The following is a 12,410-nucleotide window of genomic DNA, read 5'->3' on the forward strand; positions in this document are numbered from 1 at the left end:
GGCTACTCTTGCTGTAGTATACAGAAAGAACAATGGAGGCCGACTATAGGAAGGAGAGGAATGGAAATTAATATTTTATAATGTACAAGAATATACATCAGCGCAGCAGACCTTCACAGCATCTTATGAGTCCCTGTAGGTTGCCTCGTATCTGTTCAAACCAGGCTGAGGTTAGCCAGTGTTTCGTTGGAGAAGTCGAACAGCCATCACATACCTCTTTCCTCTGAATGCCCACAGACCCCAATTTCCACAAGAAACATCGTGAGGATCCAAGTCGTTCAGATCCCAGCGCAGACTACGGAAGATATTCTCGCCGGGCTCAAGCAGAATGTCGAACTCACCGGCGCATTTCTCACGGACCCAGTCGATATCCCTCTCCATGTCCCACTGTGTGTATCCAGTGGTAATTATGGGGACCTTGGTCTCCAAAAGTTGTGGAAGAGTTTCTTCCCACTCATGTGAGCTCGCAGGGTGCCCAAGACCCGGATGGAAAAGTACAAAGCAGTCCAGATAGGGATCAAACGGCTGGAAGTATTGCGCTTTATACATGGTGTGGAAGTAGTCGACGTACGTTGTGATCTTCAACTGGCCACCAAGTCGATCCTCCACAATGCCCCCAAACGGATTCTCAGGGGTCCGCTCGGGAAGTGGGAACTCGGCGTCACGGTTGGCCATACTCTCAGGTCCAATGAAAATCAAGTGAATCAAGGACCGCGGGAAGATGTAGCTCAATTGCAGCCAGACGTCGCGAGGAAGGGATGATTCGGCACGCGCACCGAGTATGAAGACTCGAACTGGGGGTGCCTTCAGGCGCAGACCTTGGATATCAACGCCCTCTCCTGTCTTTGGAGGGTGCAAGGTGTATCGAAGAGCTGAGAAGGAAAGGAGTCAACCATTTGTACAATATACAGGCAGCTAACTGGGCACAGAGAGGAGCAGCTTACCGCTAACGCTCTTGAGCCCTTCGGTAGTCAGTCTACCCCCCTTTCGAACGCTGTAAGGACTCAGCTCATGCAGAACACTTCCGATCGTCAGCGGGTATGTAAGCATCCTGGTCACTTGTCGCATGCTTCGATCATGATTGATCGCATCAAATTCCCGTGTATAAAGGAAAGTGTCCCAATTGGTCATGTTAATGACGAAGTTGTCGTCCTGCAACCCTGGGTAGGTGAACTCGGGGAAAAAACGCCCGGAATGAAGATCGTGGTCATCCTCGTTAATTTGTCTGATGGTGTCACAGATCTCCAGATGCGCCTCAAAATCATCCATCCAGTGTCCCTCGGAACAGTAGATCGGAACGCCACAGTCGGGGCATTCAAAGTGAGAGTGGGCCGGAGGCAGTGCGCTTTCGTGGCTCTTCCGAGATTCAGGATCGTGAGGCGAGAGAGCTGCACGGGTTTGTTGATGACTCGGGTGCGGACAAAAAGCATTCTCTCTGATGAACGCCGCACGCTGTCTAATCGCGGGTGCGGGGGACTTCGAGAAAGGGTGAAAGAGGTTGTTTGGTTTCAGCAAAGCTCTCGTCTCCTGCGCTTGGCTCGACGAGGTGGACGAGGCTCGGTGCGCTAGTGGCTTCGCAGTTTGAGAGGTAGTAGATGAAGGCGCTGAGGATGGACATGATGTCCGTTTCAATTGCCCCTGGGAAGACTTGGGTGGAAAGCAATTATTGCTCTGCGAACCAAACCTCCGTGCGAAAGAGGAAGAGTCGCCTGTTCCCCGCGAATTAACCACATTTTGCAATCGAAAGGTAGGACCTCGGATAGAAACTCTTCGCTGGAGGACCTGCAAACAGCGTCCGCAAGTATATTCGCCAGGCATTTTGACTATCGCGGGGCTGAATGGACGGCGGTCGAGTACACTTGCTTGGAAGTTGTTATTTCTGGCCGCCGAGAATGCCGTTGTACCACGTGATCTAGACAAATTCTCAAGATGTCTTCATAGCCGTATTTAGTTCGCTACTATCGCAAAACACTGCCTCAGCCAATATGTTAGAATTGTGCATGGTAGGAATCCGTAATCCAGATGCTGCTGCACCAGTAAGACTAGAGGACCATAAGGACATTGGTGACTTCAGGACTATCGTCTTCTTGATTGAGCATAATGAATCTATTACAATTTACAACAGCATGGGCGATCTCCAAGACACCCACCTCCCCAAGCCATGAGTAAGCTTCAGAAGATATCTTCACTGGCACTCCAGTCATGTCTTTCTCTACATTCCCAATACTTTCCATTGTGCGCCCAGTATTCCTCTCCAGTGATCGGACATTTAGCCCTGGTGAACCACTGAGGGCGGTAATCCTCGCCCCTAGCCTCCCTCTCGCGACGCTTCGCCCGTTGCTTTTCTTCAACCCGATGTTTTTCATTAGCAGCGAATTCGTACTCGCCGTCTTCCATTGCACGCTGATCAGGGCGGAGTCGCGTGTCAGTGGGCGGGAGATTCTCTCTCAAACCCTCAGGAAGAGCATTCAGTGTAATGACAAAGGGTGTCAGATTGAAAGGAATTCCACTTGGCCGAGGATGGCTCTGCCACACCAGAAAGGTCTTAGCTGACTCGGGATCCTGACCGGACACTTGCGCTTCGAACCCAGGGGTATGGCGCGCGTAGATTTTATCATTCCAGCGCCCACCAATACTCCATCTCGGTGATCCGTCCCGATCAACAACTTTGCCAGTCACCTGGTAAGCAGAAGACGCCTTCCAGCCTCTCGGTTTGAAATCCAGGTAGCAAACCTCGCCGGTAGTCCAGTTTTTGATCTCCATCAGACCGTAGTTGTCAACAGTGGGGTTGCCTGTAATAATGCCAATGACAGACGAGGTGACTTTCTTCCATGTGTAGAGCTCCTCTCCGCCTGACACGGGACGCAGTTTCAGAAACCAGGTTCCAAGGAGGTTGATATCGAATGATTTGCCGTAGAACTTTGATTTGAGAGCGGACTCCCCCTGTGGAAAGAAGTTAGAATGAAGGGGGAAATGGCACAAGAGGGAGAGCTATTCAATCCTTACCCAATAATCCCACTTCGGTGACTCGGCCCACGCTGCGCCAATCGGTGGGTGGTGGCTAACCTGCTCAATGAAGAACCGATATCCCTTGTCGGGCCGAGCATATTCAAAGGTTTCTCCAAGAAGAGGATTGAAAGGCTTCGCCACACGGCCAATCGTTGAAGCATATTCACTCGCTGCGTATGCAGCAACATACACTAAGCGCTCCATCGAGTCGGATCGGTCCGCCGCGATGTCCAGAAGGTCAGCATATTCTAAGTCCTCCGCTACTCGTTGAAGCAATGATGTTGGCTCATTGAAAGATACTGGTAAAGTCATCTTTGTCATGTCCTTGCCAATCATAGATTTCAGGATTCCCTAAAGCATCAACTTAGATATGTTTCAATCCTAACTTGACCAGGTACCCGCGATCACTTACCCACAAGGAGATTTTCGGCCTATTGTCGTTGTCCAGCTTAAGTCTTGTTCGCACAGGCTCTTCGTAACCCTTGAAAGAGGGGATTATCTCGGCGCGTTTCACAGCTCGAAGTTCAGTGCTTTCTAATTCTGGCTTTTCCTTCTCTTCCTCGATCAATTTCGAGGTAGTCATGTCTTCCACTTCTATCTCGCCAGCGTCGATAGCATCAAAAAATTCATCATCTTCGTCCGATTCAGAATCGTACAGACTGCTGATGCGAGAGAGAGCCGACCTCTTGCGACGTAAAGGCTTTCCAGACTCTTTCTCCTCGTATTGAGTCACGTCCTCCACGGGCTCTGCAACTTGTTCTTCCGCCTCATCTCGGCCAACACCGCTATCTTCCCCAGAGACTTGTATGCGAGACGGATCCTTGCTGCCAAGACGACTGGTGTGTGCGGACACGCTTTCCAGAGCTTCTTTAAGAGCTCGCTTAGTACGTCTGCGCTTCTCTTCAGATTCCCCCATCTTCGATTGCAGCTCTTCATGCTCCTGTGCAATGCGCGCCATGCTTTCCTCCCACATTTTACGAAGATACGCCTCTCGGTTGAGTCGATATTGCCAATAAGAATCGCGATCCCGCGATATCTTGAGAAGGTTTTGGACTAGACCTTGCAGGCTGCTTACAGCCGCCTCATAAGCTACAAGGGCTTGACCAACCGTGGGGTCCGAGATTGGCACGTTCGAATCCTTCGATTTCTCGGCTTGCAACGCAGAGGCGACATTGGCCAGAATCTCGAGTTGAAGTTTTGCCGATTGCGCCGTGATGTTCAGCGCATCTTTATCGGAAGGACTGATGTCACGACTAGACGCGTACTCGCCGAAGTCGTCCTCGTCACCTTCGGCATCCGGATGACTAGTTACATGACTGACCACCCGATTGACCTCGTTCTGCAAAACGCTCTGATCGTAAGAACCGTACATTGAGGCTTCCTCATCTGCAGGTACGCTGTCAAGAGTCGTACGAGACGCATATGTACTGAGTCTGTGACTGCTACCACTTGGCACGGCTAGAGACGGAGGTGCTAGGCCTTTCCCATTCGACTTGGTGGCGGCCAAATTCGGGGATTCGGATGCAGTGTCTGTTGGACTCCGGCCTTCGATCTGGTCCATCTTTGCCTGGCGAAGTGCCTCAGCATGTCTTGTCTGGCGTCTCTGTTCCTCCTTTGCTTCATCTTTCGCCCATTGTATGGCGTTGTTCAGAGTCCAGAACCAGCGCTTAGCCTCCACGACATGGTTCGCCTTGAGATGATATTTGACAGACGACTTTCCATGTATTTCAAATCGCGTCTTGTCCTGCGCGTCCATGCTGAGTCTAGCGATCTTCATATTGATCGCGCCACGACAAGCAGAGCCCGCATCGTCTGGACAAAATGTTAATTTTCCATGGTCTTCAGAGAGGAGGGACACCAAAGATAGGTTTACCTTGATGTTTGTAGTAACTGAGGACGCCATCTTCAAGCACGAACCATCGCAGCTTATATCCACTGGTATAATTCGTCCATTTCTTCAGATAGCCTCTCATTTCACGGGCATCTTTGCCCGCGAGCGGCGCCTCACCTGCCCCTGACCGTCCAGAAACACCTTGAGCGGAGCTGCTGCCGAGGATGGCTTTCTCTTGAATGCCACGCTGTGCGATAACTGCAGCAGGAGATTTTTTGACAATGGCACGTGTCTTATCGTCCTTCGTAACATCTTGAGGCAGCTTACCTTTCTTATCGCGCCGGAAAGGATCAGCTCCATGCATGAGTAAAATTTGGATGAGTCTCGTATCTTTCTTTCTAGCGCCCTCATGCAGCAAGGTGCCTCCAGATTGTGCGGTAGTTGGGTCGGTGACCAAGTCCAGGCTGTTCACATCTAATATTCCCTCAACGCGCGGCTCCTCCAATACCTTCTCAAGCTTCTCGTGATCGCCTTGAGACACAAGGGACTGGATTTCTTGTGTCTTACTGTCAATAAATAGAGATCTAGCAAGCTGGAGCTGCTGGAAAATTTCGGGGTTACGCGCAACATCAAGGGCAGTCTGGCCACGGTAATTGACAATTGAATCATTGACTGAGGGACGATTCAACAACTCGCGGACTAGAGGCCCTCTTCCTAGCTGGGCCGCAAGATGAAGTGGAGTATTCCCATCTCGATCGCGGGCGTTGATATCCAGATCATCTCCCAGAGACAAAACGAATTCGACAACCTGCGGCTCGGCACATTGAATTGCCAAATGCAGGATCGTTGTGCCAGCCAAAGCGCATGCCCCTTGAGGCTCCCTGGTCTCCTTAATCGCTTTCAATATCGCATTCGTGTCCCCGCTCCGCAGAATCTCGAATAATCGAAAGGTGCGCACGGATTGTTCAAGTGTCATGCTTCCAATCCCTGAATGAGCTAGAGACGGCATTTTCTCGACGTTTTCTGTGCTGTAATTGAAGCCGGTTGGCTCAAGCGTCGTCTCTGAGTTCATGGGAGGGGGGTTTGCCTCTTGGGGCGACTTTCGGCGGCTGCTATTCTTGTGCGACAGCAGTGAGAAAGAGGAGGTGCTGTTAACAGGAGAGGACGCGCCAGACTCAAGCGAACCACTTTCACGATAGGCGAGATCTTCGTTGATGTCTTTTGATTTATCACGATGTAAGATTGCAAGCGCCAGCGCACTCTTCGATCGTTTGTGTCTAGAATGACGTGTTGAATCAGTACAGTGGCCAAGCCGCGAGCTCACTTGAATGCGGCGAGAAGAGAGAAAAAGAAATCGAAGACAATCCACTCAGGTACATCCCCTGAACAGCTCCGAAGCCACATATCTGTAAAAAGGACCCAGCTCAATCGAACACAAGGTGACACAGCTCCAGGTAACGATTCACGGAGAACCGAGGATATCAGCCAAGAGGAACTCACCCTTCGCCCTTTTCCGTCATTTCTCCCTCGCCACTAAGCGAAGTTCCGAGATGGATAGAGGAAGTCAAGGCAGTGGCATAGACGGTTTGTGGGAAATAAAGAATCAATCAGAACTCAGCAATCTTATGAGCTCACGAGTGTAGATATATATATGTGTGTGTGTGTCTATGTGGTCGACGGGAGTGGGGAAACGATAAGGAGTGCTTTGGTTGAACTGGAAGAGGGATGTTCCCGTGCCTTGGCGGTTTTGATCGCGCAAAATAATTCCCATGCATAGCGAAGACATTCCAGCTTACTACCAATTCCAGATCTAGAGGGATTGGTTATTTTCAGGGTGAAAAGATAGCCTCCTGGATTTGAGGTGTATCGTACAGAGAGAAACAAAATACGGAAGAGGCGTAGGCAAAAATGGAGAGAAGCTGCCAGATACCTGAGCATGTACGATCGATCGTATTGTACAATGATTAACTATTTGTATGCTTATATACGAATACATGCTAACCTAGTATGTCAGATCAAGACAGATATGACAGCCATTCATATCTGTCATGCGATACGAAAGTCTGCAAGCTTGCTCATTCACGGGTCTCTCCGCTGACCACAACGATAACACTTCCAAGTTGTCGTCTGAGATCCTCCTTGTCAACATCATGAGTATCCTCGACTTCTCCCCACATATCAGTCTGCCACTTCACTTCCAGACTGGAGGCTTCTGCTGCCTCTTCGATGCCGAACTTCTTGTGTCCCGATCTTTGCAAGTGACGGAAATTCTCACTCCACTCGACGACCAGTCGAACAGCAACCAACAGGCTCTTGCTAGCAACAATTCCTCTTTCCAAAGCAGCTAGATCGTGCGATTGCAGCGATGAAACCCATTGTTTGATTATGTCCTTCGTAGCCTGGGGCTGAGACACCGGCAAAATGCTGTCCGCGTCAAGAATGGGTACAATGTCGACACCAGGCCACACCTTTGTGCCTAGAAAGGCGATAATATCCTTGGCCACTCTCATTTGAGCTTCTCGAAGGCTTTCAGTCCTCTCGCCATTTTCCTGAGACTCCTCGCCAGCGTATGAATTGCTCTCAGGCACCCAGCAAAGCAAAGTATCGGTTTCCAGATAGCGCATGGCAAGCCTCACAATCTGGTCCCTTGTCGTAGTCTCGCCCCTTGCATCTTCCTGTGCGATATCCCCCGCTCGCGCAGTCAACGAGGTCAACGGAATAAGATGATTCTTCAAAGCCTGCTGCGCGGACGTCATGACGTCCCACTCGAGAGCAATTGCATGTGCAAGATGGGGTTTCGTCGAAGGAATAGATAGGATATCTTTCATGGGTGTCCGAATCGGCCGCGTGTCTAACAAAACCTGGTACTCCCCATCTACACAAGAAGGAAGAGACGAGAAGGTCAGCTTGATGTGAGGCGGAGCAGAAGTTAACGATCCGCACAAGGAGAGGGTGAGGTACCTGGTTTTTTCCTGACATCGACATTTTTCCAAAACCGCCTCTTGAGAGTCGAAGTTGGCTTTGACATTTGCGCTTGGGGCTGGCCTGCATCATTTATACCTTTTTCTTCCTCGGTCGGACGACTGAATTCTGGAGCTGGCGAAGGGGCTTTGGGGGGCGGTCCATGGGCAGTGATAGGATGGGCAACTGCAGCTTTCTGCGAGATAGCATGAAAATTCCGACAGGATACCGTAGTTCTGCGCTGCCCGACGGCCGAAATAAGCCGCCAGGAGAGTATTGAGGAGGTGGCTCGAGGGAGAGTCGACATGGCAGCTTGAGGGTTGCTTGCGCAAAATCGGATGTGGAGAGATATGCACCAACGATAAACACGTAAAAATCTTTGTTCTAGAAGACGTCCTTGCAGTTAATCAGTACTAGACAAGTCTTCGACTTCTAGAAGATTAGTCTCAAAGATGAACTTACCTGTTTGTACTCTATAGAGCGCCAGTAAGTGGTTTTTTTGACGTATCTTTGCTTTTTCCTTATGCTTGTCAGATATCATTATGGGTGGGTCATTTCAGATCGCCACAGACTGCACGCCACATTCTCCGGCTCTCCGCAACTCGGAGGCTGAAGGCATATACAATAGATACCTACCGCCAAATGCCATGGGCATCATAACCTCTCTCCGTACTCACCCCTTTCTTGCTCTGGCTTGACGCATCTCACACACATGCACAAGATACTATCAGTGATGAATGCTGCCATTTGAGGAGTTTTGAAGTTACTACAAGATGTCAGTAATGGCATGTACCCTGGGATATTAGCATGGAGAAATGACCAGCTCTTTTCTCCTTTCGCATTCGGCATACAATTACAGTTACCTGCAAGACCGCTGCCATCTTAGTTTGAGTCGCCAAATGCCACTGGAACTACACACGTTGTCGTTCGAACCGTAATCGCACCAGATCAATAAATATTATTATGGAACAAATGACTAACTTGACCGCCGCTAGTTTTGAGGAGTCTTGAGGGAAAAAACGACAAATCAACCATAGATCACAGAAATATCAGAGCCTCCCGGTTGCAATTTTGAGGTACCCAGTTCAGAGATAGCACAAGAATCATGCGACAGTCAGAAGTAGAGTGACACAAGCAATGAACAAGCCCGCCCATGCTTTTGCTATAAATTACACGGAAAAAGAAAGGATATCATGTTTTGATGCCAAAGTGAGTCAAACAAATGTATGCGTTCAAGAGAATTATTTCTGTAAAGATCGGTCCTGTTGACCCGACTGAGAAGGTCGAATTTGTACTCGGAGAATGGAGGGATATATTTTGAGAGGTGATAGGCAAAAAAAACTGCGCCCACCATTGGCTCACTCAAGTGTTGGGACACAAGAGAGGTAGGAAGGGACAAGGGAAGTATAAAGGTTCCTGGGCAGGAAATTGAGACCAGCATCGCCATGCTGGCACCTGAAAGCTTCTGTGTAATGAATTTGAAACTTCTGCACGAATACAGAAGTGACCAGATGAACCCTGATCATGGGAATCCCGGTGTCATTAAGACATTCCATCGTAAGAATGATCTTGGGCATCATGACAAGACGAAGGGGGAAGGATGAGATGAGAAGAGGACGGCAACGAGAGAGCATTTCAAATATTATCAGTGCCGATTTCGCTGATGCAGATGCTCGGTTGAAAAGAGCTGGTTCGGAAGGAGCGTTTTCGCATAATCGCATGAGAAGAAGCAAAAGTCCTATCGTAGCGAGAGCTTTTCTGGTCCATCCGATAAGCACTACCTCCTTATGCTAAAATAGCGTTGAGGTGAAGTAGATATTGAGTGCCCTATGGTTGGGACCTCGAGCCATGTTGAAGCAACAAGGGCGGAGGAGTTAGGAGAGACTTCCGACCAATGCAGGAAATGAGCACCAAGAGGGTGCAAAAACCGCGATCATTGAGTTATGAAGTTGGGGTAGTACGGCCGCTTCATACGGTCAATATCCGTCCGTCTCTTCATGCGTTCTGCATCGTAATCATCGGCACCATCTCTGCTGCCCCATGTGGTCTGCGAAAGGAGGAAGCACAGGCTTCATGTTAGCGAAATTTGTCGTAAACACCAATAGAAAATGAATATTCGAAGCGTTGTGGGGTCGTTTTCTCAGAAAGGAAACAAACTCAAAATACAGAGAGGGGAAACAAAGGGCTACCAAATAACACCTGTAAGCCGGGCCAAGGGGGGGAGATAGAACATCAAAACAAGTGTAGTATGATTGTTTTGTGGATAGGGACCGTGAACAATGGAGTTATGTCGATGGATGATCAAAAAAAGAAATTGCGTAGCATCTGGATATCTGGACACAGCAGGCTTGAGACCGGCGAGACCGCTGCATGGAGGGTGAACAGTGGATGGGGCAAGCCAACAAAGCTTTGAAAATGGGAAACTTACCACATTGAGAGTTAGCACCGCATACATCTTGATTCCTCCGTGGAAATAACCGAAAAGGATAGAGACGGGCAGAAGCAAGATGTCCACCGGGTACCGGATGTAATGTCCTAAGAGTTTGATGAATTTGCTCATAAACATCCATACTCCTAGGGCTTGCATAGCCAGAGCATGCGAGTTTCCTTCCCATGAAATGGTGGCTTTATGGCACAGGAAAAGAAGGAGCAAGTCACCCAAAAGCGCTGGCGGGGACAGCGTTGTCAGATGGACAGCGTACGCACTCCAAGGTTGGCGACTTGAGACACAGACCCTCAATGTTAGCGTGCGGCTTCAAACGAGGCGCTTGGTTTTTTTGTGTAGGTTATGTACTTTGCCAAATACGGAAGTGTCATGCATATCCACTAAGGAATCAATACCAATGCGTTGACTTGCCAGTAGAAACCCAGCCCTTTTGAGATTCCTGAGCCAGTGCAGCAGGCCTTTCTCGTACGGATCTTGATTTCTGACGGAGAAACGCGTGTTGAAACCTGATTGCGGGCCAAAGACGTAGCAGCAAAGGAGGGCAGAAACGGGGGCGAGGGGAGGAATGATGGGAAGTGAAAAATGAACGAGTAAAAAGACCAGGCAATACTTACTACCAAATGTGTTTTTCATGGAACATACTGGTAAGGTTGCTTCTCCAGTTGCTTCTTGACCATCGCGCACACTGCTTCAAAAATTTTGGATTGTCTTCCAAAGTTGTCAAGACTTCTGCTTCAGGATGGTACTGCATGAATGTCTCCCAGCCGTGCGATACCATCCAGCGCGTGATGAAATTGTCATCATCTGCATTTAATTGGTATTTACCAAACCACCACTCCTCATTCGTGAAAGCATATGTGAAGCCTTCGTCTTGAAGAATGTGGGTTTTGTATGCAACAGTCCGACCTGACATGCAGGGCAATCCACCATCCACGTGCGTGGTGGCTGCGCAATCAAAGTTTCGACGCTCCAAGTACAGAGCTCCCAAAAAGCCCCAGATACGCTGAGAGAAAGTGGGCGCAACAGCACGACGCAATCGCTGACAAGTGACAACTCCCCCGTATCTCTCATCTTTCTCGAAAGGGGCAAGGATCCAAGGAAGCACTGTACGTGGCCAGCTGACGTCGTCATCAGCAAATACAGTGATGGCTGTGCGAACCTCTGGAATAGCTCTTGTCATTTGGCGACGTTTGTTGGGATGGGTCACGGTGAAAAGACGAATTCTCGATTTGGAAGCAGGCATTAGACTCAGCATGTTTTCAGCCTTCTTCCTATTTGCTTCAATAGTCACCAGTAGAAGTTCATATGGATGATTGTCGAGGATCGTTCTGATCGTCTCGACTAATTCGTCGCCACAACCCTCCAATGTTGGAAGGATAACAGTCACATCTTGCGCTGTCAATTTCGGATTTTCCGGTGGGGGAATTGGCTTGAAAGTCCAAAATGAGACAAGATTCACAACCAGACGAAAGTAACGGTAAAGGCTGTGAGAAGAGAAGTGTCAATAAATTTAGATTCCCAATTTGACAGATTTTCCAAAACTGAGGGGCAAGATTGATGTGGTTACTTACAAAAGAGCAATAAATGCTCGCATGAATGGGAAAGCCATGATTGTCAACAAAACCAACGAGGTCTTCCTTGATATCAATTGAGCTTGCTCCTGCTATTCCCTTACTATTTCTACCTTTCAGAGAGCCCTTCTCCTCTCTCATAAAAGTGGCTGCGAGCTGTAGACCAAGCTGACAGGAATGTTGTAGTAAGGTGATATAGCAAGTAACGACCTTTTTGCCACCACTCCTACAGAACAATTGTCACCGAGAAGGCACGAGGTCGGAATGAGGCGAGAAGACCAGGGAGGAAAAGAATGTGACTCGCCTTCCTACCTGTGCAGGAGTGAGAGAAAAGAACAAGAGTGAGAGACTGAAGGAGAGAGAAAGCGAGAGAGGCGAGTTAGAAAGAATGTCTACGTGAGAAAAGATGCTCTGCCAGAGACTGGAAGGAGAAATCTTCCGGCTTAATTGGCTTCTGCGAGCAGGTAAAACTAAGTGACAGACATGCAACATTGGCAATTATCATTTGTGCAGAAGTCCGTGACAGGGAAGACACATGTTCGAAGTCCAGTATCTTGTTAATAGCTTATAAAGTCAGTTACTACATTCTTTA

The 12,410-nt window shown here is 48.9% G+C and overlaps 2 protein-coding genes across 2 annotated transcripts; both read right to left on the minus strand.

The window, feature by feature from the left end:
- Positions 1–123: 123 nt before the first annotated feature.
- On the minus strand, positions 124–6,244 carry CDV56_104904 (uncharacterized protein; the record flags this gene model as incomplete). Its single annotated transcript, XM_026758523.1, has 8 exons — positions 124–151; positions 215–872; positions 945–1,604; positions 2,217–2,943; positions 3,007–3,360; positions 3,422–4,821; positions 4,883–6,117; positions 6,165–6,244. The coding sequence occupies 8 exons, from the start codon at positions 6,242–6,244 to the stop codon at positions 124–126; spliced, it is 5,142 nt and encodes a 1,713-aa protein (XP_026616198.1).
- Positions 6,245–6,915: 671 nt separating this feature from the next.
- On the minus strand, positions 6,916–11,856 carry CDV56_105440 (uncharacterized protein; the record flags this gene model as incomplete). Its single annotated transcript, XM_026759059.1, has 5 exons — positions 6,916–7,746; positions 7,901–8,185; positions 10,230–10,468; positions 10,890–11,731; positions 11,819–11,856. 5 exons carry the CDS (start codon positions 11,854–11,856, stop codon positions 6,916–6,918), a joined length of 2,235 nt encoding a protein of 744 aa, XP_026616199.1.
- Between the last annotated feature and the right edge of the window lie 554 nt (positions 11,857–12,410).

This window comes from Aspergillus thermomutatus, assembly GCF_002237265.1.
Source record: "Aspergillus thermomutatus strain HMR AF 39 chromosome Unknown NODE_47, whole genome shotgun sequence".
Taxonomy (NCBI): Eukaryota; Fungi; Ascomycota; class Eurotiomycetes; order Eurotiales; family Aspergillaceae; genus Aspergillus; species Aspergillus thermomutatus.